Below are 11667 nucleotides of genomic sequence, written 5' to 3'. Positions count from 1 at the left end.
CGCAGGAGTGCCACAATTATTTAAATGCATTTGTCAAGCTAAAAAGAACCTCAACTGTTAAAAACGTGTCTCGAGACACCTGTGTTATACTCTTTTCCCTGATGGCACTCGTACAACACCAAAATGTCTATTTACTGTGTGTGAAGACATCTATTTTATGATGTTTGCTCATCTGCAATACATCTATAAGACGTGTGTAAAAAGTATGTCTCAGATGTCAATAAGACATTCGGCAAATGAGACGATTTCCCGTGCCTATAGTTCTTTAAACTCTTTAATACATTCATTAAAATAACTCTTGTCTTAGACTCGGCCTTTACTGGTCTCTGTCTCGACTCGGACTCGGCCCTCTCCAGTCTTGGTCTTGACTCTAACTCGATCTACTCTGGTCTCGGACTGGACTTGGACTCGAATGAGCTGGTCTCGACTACAGCACTGGTTCTTTGACAACATTTTGGAGATTTCGGTCTTTCCCCATTCAAGTAGATCGCAGCTGCTCTTAGATGCTGCTTGTTTACGTAGAACAATTGCTGCCCGAGAGTGTTCCGAAGATGGCCGACAAGAGAACAGACTTGCTAAAAGACTTTGAAAAACATGCAGTGAACAGTTATGCAATGCTTTGTTTTGGAAGACATTTTCTCTCCTCTCTTTCTCACCCTCTTCTGGTGGTTTTGGAGATTTTCACTAACTCACTAATGGGTTCATTTGATGTGGGTTGGGATAATTAGTGAGGACAGGTGCTGCAGGTTACTGTGAGGCTTTTAAAAACCCCTCAGTTTGTGGCTCTCCAGAAAAGAAAGAAGTGGAGTTTGAGCGTGGATGTGAAATCTTGCTGTGTGATTATTGAGAAAGTGGGGACAAGAGGAGTAACAAACAAACAAACAAACAAACAAACAAAAAAAGGATAAGAGAGACAAAGAGAAAGAAGCTCCTCTCTTAATAGTTTTGTTTATTTTTGCTCAAGAAAGGAATGTCTTCCTTTGGTCTTTGGGGCTTTTTTTTTTTACTTTCACATTTTGAGAAATCAGTTGACCAGGGCTTCTCTTAGATTTGACTCCTATTGGATCTATGCTGGATCTCAAGCCTTATCTTGAAGAGTTTTCCATTTAGGAGTCTCTTGAATTTCTTAATGATCCGTTCAACACATCCCTTCGATCCTACCAGAATCACCACCACTACATTGGCTCAAACACACTAAGAATATATACCAGGTTTAAAAACTCCTTTTTCAGTTTCTAAAGGCCTCGTTTTTGCAAAGTATCACGGTAGTGAAAAATGGCGCCTTCAATAGATTTAAAATGAAAGCTTACAAGCGTAAAACAAAGGAACCCCTTAATTATTGTTTAAAAATAAAAAAAAACTGAAACGCAGGAAAGATTCTTTTGTGGAATGGAATGTTCTCATTTAAATATTATTTTCCTACATTTGAATTCTATCACATAATCAAATGTTACAGTTAAAGAGGCAACTGGGACATGGTCCACATTTCTACAGAATCATGATGTTCTGATCCGGTTCCTCAAACCTCTCATACAGATGTTGGAGCTTTATAGGAGGTTTTTTCATTTGCAGCATCTGGTTCACTGTATGGCCAGAAATATTCAGAAACTCCCCTTTTCCCAAGTCTATTACCTGCTGAATCAATGTTTTGCACTTGGATAGGACATGGTCCCTGTGTTTGTCTTTATGGATTCTTCTATTGGCTGGACGTCCACTCATGTCACACAGAAGAGATCCTAGATTTCATTAACAAGTTCACTTAATCTGCTGTTATTTACTTGAGCTCTAATCAGTCTGTTCTGACTGGAATTTTCCTAAATGAGACCAAACATGAACGCCTCAGACCATGTTGAACAGACTAATCCAAAATAATCCCTTGATACATAAACTTGTATTATTCATTCACTTTCAGTTTTGTGGCCTGTTTTGTCCCATGTACTGTATGACACGACTAATGCAGCCTAACTAGAAACGTGACTGTTTGAGTCTAAAGAGACGTTCACTTAACAGAGTGTGGGAATGTTCATTAGTGCAGCTCCGTTAGACATTTAGGCTGCTGTATGTCTTTATATTTGTACGGGACAGAAATTCAGTTTGGTAAAGTTTTTGTACTGGTGTGAGAGTGACAGAAGGGAATATTGTTTAAATTTACATATTTAAAGATATTAAATGAAGAACTCCTCAGTTTCCCTGTGTGTAAGTGTGTGTGTGTGTGTGTGTGTGTGTGTGTGTGTGTGTGTGTGAGCAGCTGCAGTATCTGTCAGTGTATCATTACAGCGTGACTGACAGAGGTTTTTGTACGACTCTTTTTCACTGTGTGAACACATTACTACTGATGGAATGAAAACTCTGACAGTAATAATGTCCTGCATCTTCAGTCTGGACTCCACTGATGGTCAGAGTGAAATCACTTTTAGATCCACTGCCACTGAATCTAGATGGTGTATTTGATTCTAACTCATTTGCTTTTTTTATCAGGAGTTTAGGAGCTTCTCCAGGTTTCTGCTGATACCAGGCAAGAGGCTGATAACCCCAACCCTGATAAACTTCAGGACTGGTTTTACAGCTGATAGTAAATGTGTCTCCAAGATGAACAGATTTCACTGCAGGTGTTTGAGTGACTGTCACTGCACATCTGGATTCTACATTAAGACAACAAAATAAAAACAGTAAAAACTGTTTCATTTCATTCAGGACACACATGATAAGTCATATAGTGTAGAATGAGATATTTTAATGTGTTCTTACCTCTAAAACAGTAGCTAGTGAACATCCAGATAAAGATGCTGATGAAAGTCATGATTGCTGTGGATCTAGATTCTGGATGAAGAAGTTCTCCGTCTTCAGTTTCAAACTCACTGAACTATTAAAAACTCCCAGACAACTGAAGCATGTGCTGCCAATGCAAAGTGTCTTCATGTAAATGAGTGTGATGGCCACGTCAGATAATGCAAAAACAAAAGTTAGATGTTCCTTATGCAGGAGTTTGCATCTGAAAAATGTTACATGTGTCATATTTGTCTGATGCTAAACGTCTCTGATAATTGAATGCAGTATGAGAGAGAGCAGCATCAACATAAGAGACAGTAGAATTATCACCATGTTCAACATGATGAATGAGGTTAAAGGTCAGAAGTCAAAGGTCATCTTTTTGTTTTAAATAATGTCGACATTTTAAATGTGTAATATTCAATCTGTGTGTCACTATTTAAAGTGTCTTTCTACTTACAGAGAGAATTACATGAAGTATTTGATCAAGAAAGTACTTTGGTAAAGTTTGACATGTTTTAAAAGGTTTTGAGATGTTAATAGTTGAGAAAGTTGCATTTACTGTAAATGTAAATAAAATCTCTTGTGTTTTGAACATGTTCACTGGAGACAGAGCTGCTCTATTCTGAGAGAAACACAATCATTCAACTCTGACAATGCAAATGTGATTTTCACCTCACACTCTCAGATTCACTGTTTGATTGGTTCAATGATCTGAACTGGAACACACCAGTTTCACTTCTGCTCTATTGAGTCGTTTGACATTTAAAAGAGTTCAGGAAGTGTGTGGGACCATTACAATTAAATTACACACAGAAACATCTTTAGTGGTGATAAAAGTTTAAGGGGTCAAAAGGTGATGAATCACAGACACTTGAGTTCAAATCTTGAGAGTATAACATGTGAGGAAGGGAAGCCGCTGGACTTTTTGGTGTCCTCCTAGTGTAAGATGCAGAGGTGTGTAGTAACAGACTACATTTAATCTGTTACATTTACTTGAGTAACTTTTATTGTCATTTTTAGGGGGATTCTGTAACTATGGGCTCTTATGATCTCAGTTTATAAGTGAACATTTTATTTCAGTTCTGACTGTATAAATCCAACACAAGGATCGACGTGAAACCGTTCATCTGGTCGAGGTTGATTATGGGTTTTAGAAAGTAATTAGTAATATATAATGCAATTACTTTTCAGACAGAGTAATTAGTACAGTAATCTTATTTACACTAAATACATCACAATAATAAACAAGTATTCATTATTAATATGACAAAATTCTCCGTATTAAAACAGATCAATAAAGACTAACAGCATTTTTTCCTGCTTTCATGATGTGCAACAACAAAGGGATAAAAGTTTATTGAAATAACTAATTTGGTTTCAAGAAGTCCCAGAACGATCCGTCTGCTGTGGAACGGTTCTGATTGAAGCTTCTTGACAAGGACTGAATTCTCCAAATCAAGTGTCCTTCAATTCAACATAATGTCTTCATTTGGCATTTCAGTGACCTGCTGATGGACATAGATACACAAGTTGAATTAAAGTGTGTGTGTTTGTGTGTGTGTGTGTGTGTGTGTGTGTGTGTGTGTGTGTGTGTGTGTGTGTGTGTGTGTGTGTGTGTGAGCAGCTGCAGTATCTGTCAGTGTATCAGTGCAGTGTGACTGACAGAGGTTTTTGTACGACTCTTTATCACTGTGTGACCAACCAACTGTCACTGATCTCATGTTCACTCTGACAGTAATAATGTCCTGCATCTTCAGTCTGGACTCCACTGATGGTCAGAGTGAAATCACTATCAGATCCACTGCCACTGAATCTAGATGGAGTTTCAGACTGCAGGCTATCAGTCAGATAAATGAGGAGTTTAGGAGCTTCTCCAGGTTTCTGTAAGTACCAGGCTAAGCGGGAGCCATAAGTACTATCCCAGTAGACATCACTGCTGGTTTTACAGTTTATTTGAACTTGTTGTCCTGGTTGAGCTGTTATTGAGGGACTCTGAGTGACTGTGATCTGTCCATCACACTCTGAAACACATGACACAATAAACACAGAAGTTTTTACTATCTCAAAAATAGTTATTTGACACCTGAAGATGAAAATATTCTCAAGTACAATTCATGTTAGTTTGAATGTGTAAAATATAGAGACTATTAGCACTGAAATAGATTCTCACCAGCAGTGAAAAGCAGAAGAGAGCAGATAATGAGAGCGTGTGCTGTCATCTTTACTGTGAATGAGTGAGAACTGAAGGAACAGTGATGTTGGTTTGACAGTCCTGACTAACAGACAGTCTGATATTGTGCTTTAATCAGAGGGGCGGGACATTCAAAACTGTTTCCTCTCACCAGCAAATGTGACTGTTACAGGAGAACAGCAGCAATGACAAACAATTCATACATGAAAATACACAAATTATTGACATCTTTATTTCTGATTTATTAAATACATTTCAATCAGTGGAACTTCTCTGGATTTTTCCTCATTGTGGATATTTCACTGAGCATTCAGGAGATCAAACTAAATCAAATGAGTTATAGAGTCAGTGGAGTGATAAAAACTGTTTATTACAATGTAATATATATGTTATAATGCAATGTTGCACTTTTGAATGAGTTGTTAATGACAGTAAGAAGTGAAAGTGTGTTTGTATGTGTGTTGTGTAAAGATGTGTTTGTGATCATGTGTTTAAAGTGCAGTTAGTGAAGCGCTCAGAGGTTTTTGTGCAGCTGTTCTATTAGTTTGTATCACTGTGGTGGACTTTCGGCAGCGGCACCAGACTGGATGTTGGCAGTAAGTAAATCATCAAATCATCCTTTTAATGTTTCATATGTTTTATAATAATGTTGAATGTGTGTTTATAATAATGTTGAATGTGTGTTTTATAATAATGTTGAATGTGTGTTTATAATAATGTTGAATATGTGTTTATAATAATGTTGAATGTGTGTTTATAATAATGTTGAATGTGTGTTTATAATAATGTTGAATGTGTGTTTATAATAATGTTGAATGTGTGTTTATAATAATGTTGAATGTGTGTTTATAATAATGTTGAATGTGTGTTTTATAATAATGTTGAATGTGTGTTTTATAATAATGTTGAATGTGTGTTTTATAATAATGTTGAATGTGTGTTTATAATAATGTTGAATGTGTGTTTATAATAATGTTGAATGTGTGTTTTATAATAATGTTGAATGTGTGTTTTATAATAATGTTGAATGTGTGTTTATAATAATGTTGAATGTGTGTTTATAATAATGTTGAATGTGTGTTTTATGTATGATTGTAACACTATGATTTGAGGGATTTGTCTCACTTTTTTTAAATTGTTTTGATGAAATATTTTCTGTTTCCAACTTGTGACTAAACCAGAAAATGTAGCAAAAAACTCCCTAATTTTGTGATTTTTTATTTATAATTATTTTTGCAATTCCTGATTAGACTCATTGAATAATTTGTCTGTTTTCAGGATATTAATGTGAAATTTTAAGACACTTTGTGTAATTTATTTGTGAATTTGTTGCTCGTACAGAAGTGAGATGTGATTCAGTTTTTGTTGCTGTTCATGATTTAAATTTCTCACATTATCAAGAGTTCATAAAAATGCTCCTTCAATATGAAATGTTTATTAATGTAATATGGAAGATATAAAGTATTACTAATTTCCATCAAACTATCTGTTAAAAGTTCATTATTGTTCAGAATATTTTGTGTGGTACTGTTGAGGTCGGGCGATTTTCTTTTTCATTGTTTCTTAATGTAAAGAGAAATATATGACGGAAAAACATTCTTCAACTTTTGTGTAAATCTATCTGCAAACATACAAATTTATTGATCCGACCGTCAAACTGACATTTATTATTAAGTACTCTATCATTACAAAAATATCTATCAATGTCATTTATTTAGTTTTGAGCTGGAGTGAGAAATCTTTTAATATTTTCTAATTTGTCTTTTGTGTATTTGTCAGGCAACACTGGTCCTGCCGTGAGCGTCCTGCTGCCCTCCAGTGAAGAGATTTCCACAAAGAACACAGCAACACTGATGTGTGTGGCCAACAAGGGCTTCCCCTCAGACTGGAGCCTGAACTGGAAGGTGGACGGGAGCAGCAGGACTGAGAAGAGCAGTGCTGGGGTCCTGCAGAAGAACGGTCTGTACAGCTGGAGCAGCAGTCTGACTCTCTCTCAGGACGAGTGGATGAAGGCGGTCACAGTGAGCTGTGAGGCCACACGGCAAGGCCAGACGTCAGTCATTAGAGAAGTGAGGAGAGATCAGTGTTCTGAGTAGATCCTCTGATTCTCTTCTGCCCTTCTCACTCATGTCTCACATGGAGACTAACAGTGACTTCTATTCAGACAAGTATATGTGTGCTTTTGTTCTTCTGCTGTTTTCTCTTGTCAAAATTCAATAAATGAAATAATATTCAGTAAAGTTTCTGTCTTTTGTATTTGAAAAGTTGATTTATTCACATTATTTGGGTCATTTGCCAGTTCAGTTCACACACTTTATAAATAAACTTCACTCAATGAACCATGAAAACACCTGCAGAGACTTTATGAAACAAGATCATGTGGTCAAATGAAGAAACTCACACACACAGTGTTCTCAGTAAATGAAACAATTTATTAAGAGGTTTTGAAATATAAACATGCAGGAGAGAAATACTGTGGGGTACAAAAGTCTTAAAAAAGTGTAAAGTTATTAATGATATAATTTATTGGTATAATTAATTTAATAATTCTTATCAGTGATGCCAATGCTCACTGGTGTGTGTGTGTGTGTGTGTGTGTGTGTGTGTGTGTGGTTTACAATGACATTTTTATAGGTTACAAACTAGTATTTAAGGGGATATTATGCTATAAATATGGTGTGACGAGGAGGAGGCGGGGCCGAGCCTTGACAAGCACACCCACCCACAATCGGGCTAATGAGCCGAGGAGAGGGATAAGTGCAGCCGGGACCAGATTTAGGCATTGGCAGGGGTGAGCAGACCCTACCCAAACTTGAGTCTTGCCCACCCAATCAAACATTTGGGAAACACAGTTTTAAATAAAATATATATTTTTTCCAATTTGTGCATTGGTCAAAAGCAAGTCTGTGTGTTGTAGGCTTTGAGGGCGGGCTTTAGACTGCACAACCAATCACAAAACAGCACCAGTAATGTCATTGGCGAAAGCAGCGACACACTCAAGAAGCGGCTGCTGCAAACCAGAGAGTCCGAGGCGTTCTGTGGCGAGAATGGTAATAAGAGATATTTTTGTGTAATGTTTGGGTTTTTAATGAAGAATCTTGGTGCTGTCTCAGTTACCATGTGACTGCTGTTAATGTATAACAGACTCCGTCTCATCACATATCTCACATCAGATACCCAAAATCATGCTGCAGGTGTTGGTGAAATACTGGACATGAATTATAAAGTTGAGGTCTATGCAGGATGGACTTTTCAGACCAGCTCGAGAGATTCTGTCTCTTCTACATCTTTTTACAGTGCTGTGAAAGTGTTTCAGTTTATTGTTTGTCATTGCACATCCATCCATCCAAATTCCTGCATTCTCTAAATTAATTTACACATATAGTTTCACTGGTAAACATATCAATACTCTTTGCTATCCTACAAAGGCCAAACTCATTACCTTTGTAGGGCAGTATCATTGCTTATTACATTTCTGTCAAACAGAACGAATTCTCATCATTTAAGATGATTGTGGAGCGGAGGGGGTGGGTCGGGCTAGAATGTCGCATGCAATCCGGTCCTCAATCAGCCTGATGAGGCGCTTGCAGTGATAAAAGCTGACCTGTGACGACGGTTAGAGAGAGAAGATTACGGGCATGTCCGTCATGTGTGTGTTTATGTTTGTGCTTTTGGTTTAAGTTTCCATTAAATGATTATTAATATTGACAAGCCTGTTGTCGCCTCCTCCTTGCCCATCGTAACCCCCTTACATTGGTGCCGAAAACCCGGGAGGGAGGAGGACTGCTTGTCGCAGAGTCCTCGACACTACCGTCCATCCAGGGGAGCGCCGCTACCATCTGCCGGGTGACGGAGTAACCCGACCGCCCGGACGCGGGGAACGGCCGCCATCCCCGGGGCGAGTGGGGACTGGATTCCCCGACTTCCTGGAGCGATGGAGCCGCTGCCAGGGGCGGAGGAGAGCCCTGCCGTCCCCCAGAAACGCGGAGGGGTCAAGGTTAGACCGCCGTCCGCGAGGGGAGGAGGGAAGTAACTCCCCGATCTCCTGGAGTGGTAGGACTGCTGCTAGGGGCTGAGGAATGTCCCCAGGTGCCGCCAGAAAAGCGGAGGGGCGTTCTGTCTGCTGGGGGTCGGAGATTTGACTCCGGTTCGCCCGGAGAGGAGCGGCTGTCGTCATTGTTTCAAAGCATGAATACATGAGTACATGAAATGACGCTATAACAGAAAATGAATGAATATAATACCAATAGTAGTTATCTTTACAACTATTAATGTTACAATGAGTAAACTAAGTGTGTGTGTATAATTATATACAATGTTTATCAGTTTATTTATTTCAGTATATTTTTAATTTGGGGATAAAGTGTCAAATATAGTGTAAAGGGGTAATGGAAAGGAGGAGGCGAGAACCGGCTTGACAATATAAATAATATTTTAATGATAAACTAAAAGACAAACACACTCAGGGCTCGGACAGTCTGTAAATCTCTCTCCATTGTACGTCAGTCTCCAGTCAGCCTTTATCCCTCGCAGTCAATTAGGGGCCGGTGTGCAGAATCACGACCCGGCCCCGCCATACGGCCTGCCACATATAGTTATATTGGGTCTTATGATCTTGACAATTATGCCATGTTACGCCAATTAAAGACATTAAATTAGTAGTCTGAGTAACCCCTCCCCCATCCCAAATGCCCACCTATGATATGCACCAGCCCACACTAGCATCAGATGCCGGGCCTAAATGCAGCAAAATGCGACAGTTCGGGAGAGAGAGAGAGAGAGAGAGAGAGAGAGAGAGAGACACATGCAGCTGCCTTGTGTGTGTTTATGTGTTTGTGTCTTTTTCTTTATGTTAAAATATTACTTTGATTGTTCCGCCGGTTCCCGCCTCCACCTTTCCCAACTTTAACCTTGTTACATATGGTTTATGAGGACACCCATAGTGTCCCTGTAATTCAAACAGCTCAAAAACCTACATTGTGGTGTAGTGGTCGAAGCACAGAACTGTTAATCAGAAGGTTGATGGTTCGACCCCCACAGTCACCACCATTGTGTCCTTGAGCAAGACACTTAACTCCAGGATGCTCCGGGCATTGTTGCCAACTTAGCGACTTTGTCGCTATTTTTAGCGACTTTTCAGACCCCTTTAGCGACATTTTTTCAAAAAAGCGACTAGCGACAAATCTAGCGACTTTTTGGACAAACCTTAGCAACTTTCCAAATTCCAAATATCGCCAGTACTGCAAGCGTGAGGTCTTACTTCCCCGCTGCGTCTGCTCTGTTCAGTGAGCGGCTGAGAGGAGCAGCACATTCCGTTGACTGCACGCCAGCGGACATAGACATGAATGAGCTGCGCATGTGCACGCTTTGTTAGCAGGAACCAATCAGTGATCACATGCAAATACGACGCGATGACGTCATTAATATGCTAATGACGCATGACGTCATCTGGCGACATTTAGCTACTTTTCGAGCAGGCTTTAGCTACTTTCCATTGAAAATAGTTGGCAACACTGGCTCCGGGTGGATTGTCCCTGTAATAAATGCACTGTAAGTCACTTTGGATAAAAGCGTCTGCCAAATGCATAAATGTTGATGTAAATTAAACGGTAAATAAATAAAAACATTATAATAAAAATATAAAAATGTTTCTATGAGGGTTAGGAGATAGAATATGTAGTTTTAGCAGTATGAAAATCATTACGTCTATGGAGAGTCCTCATAAGGATAGCAGCACAAACATCAGTCTGGACTCCACTGATGGTCAGAGTGAAATCAGATCCATAATCAGATCCACCGCCCCTGAATCGTGATGGAGTTCCAGACTGCAGTGATCTAATGTGGTAAACGAGGAGTTTAGGAGCATCTCCATGTTTCTGATGATACCAGGAAAGACAGGCACCACAACCATGTGTACGATCTCCAATTCCTCTGCTGGTTTTACAGGTTATAGTGATGGATTCTCCTGGTTGAACAGTTGTTACTGTTGGAGTCTGAGTCACAGAAATTTGTCCTGTAATTTCTGTTAAAGAAAGTTCATCAGAAAAGAAAGTTATGAAACTTTAAAATACAGAATATATTGATTTTCTACCAAACACAAGCATGTAAATAACATTGAGTTTTAATATTTCAACTGAACCTTGAACAGACAGAACGAGTGTCCAGATACAGACGCTGATGAAATTCATTCTTGTTGTTGTTTGTTCAGTTTTAATGAAGAAAAGTGTTAAACTCACACACTATAAACACTCTCAGATCACTGAAGCATGTGCTGAATATGCAAAGACATGTAAAAGATCTCCAACAGCTTATATGCTGTCAGTCTAATATACATTATGATCATGTGACATAAACTCACTAAATGACCTCCAAAAACCAATCGTATTGCAGATCAGAGAATACGTAACTGAGAATTTGTCAAGCGTTATTCCTTAAAAATATCCCTCAATCTCTGTTTTACTGCTTCAACTTTTGTCATCTAAACAAAGTCAAATGAGTCTAGATTGAACAGTGTGTGCGTGTGTGTGTGTGTGTGTGAGTGTGTGTGTGTGTGTGTGTGTGTGAGTGTGTGTGTGTGTGTGTGTGTGTGTGAGTGTGTGAGTGTGTGTGTGTGTGTGTGTGTGTGTGTGTGTGTGTGAGTGTGTGTGTGTGTGTGTGTGTGTGTGTGTGTGTGTGTGTGTGTGTGTGTGTGTGTGAGTATCTGT

General features: G+C 39.0%; 3 gene segments (V, D, J or C); 1 reads left to right on the top strand and 2 right to left on the bottom strand.

Moving 5' to 3' along the window:
- Nucleotides 1-2310: 2310 nt before the first annotated feature.
- On the bottom strand, nucleotides 2311-2874 carry LOC127642863 (immunoglobulin kappa variable 1D-13-like). The segment is given in 2 exon segments: nucleotides 2311-2642; nucleotides 2749-2874. Coding segments are annotated over 2 exon segments (384 nt in total).
- A 2514-nt stretch (nucleotides 2875-5388) lies between these two features.
- LOC127642862 (Ig lambda chain C region-like) lies at nucleotides 5389-7179 on the top strand. The segment is given in 2 exon segments: nucleotides 5389-5407; nucleotides 6743-7179. Coding segments are annotated over 2 exon segments (336 nt in total).
- A 3444-nt stretch (nucleotides 7180-10623) lies between these two features.
- LOC127642864 (immunoglobulin kappa variable 1D-13-like) lies at nucleotides 10624-11209 on the bottom strand. The segment is given in 2 exon segments: nucleotides 10624-10985; nucleotides 11103-11209. Coding segments are annotated over 2 exon segments (411 nt in total).
- Between the last annotated feature and the right edge of the window lie 458 nt (nucleotides 11210-11667).

The sequence above is a fragment of the Xyrauchen texanus genome, unplaced genomic scaffold, assembly GCF_025860055.1.
Source record: "Xyrauchen texanus isolate HMW12.3.18 unplaced genomic scaffold, RBS_HiC_50CHRs HiC_scaffold_974, whole genome shotgun sequence".
In the NCBI taxonomy this organism is placed as follows: Eukaryota; Metazoa; Chordata; class Actinopteri; order Cypriniformes; family Catostomidae; genus Xyrauchen; species Xyrauchen texanus.
The sequence above is the reverse complement of the archived record's forward strand: the minus strand, read 5'-3'. Positions and strand labels throughout refer to the sequence as shown.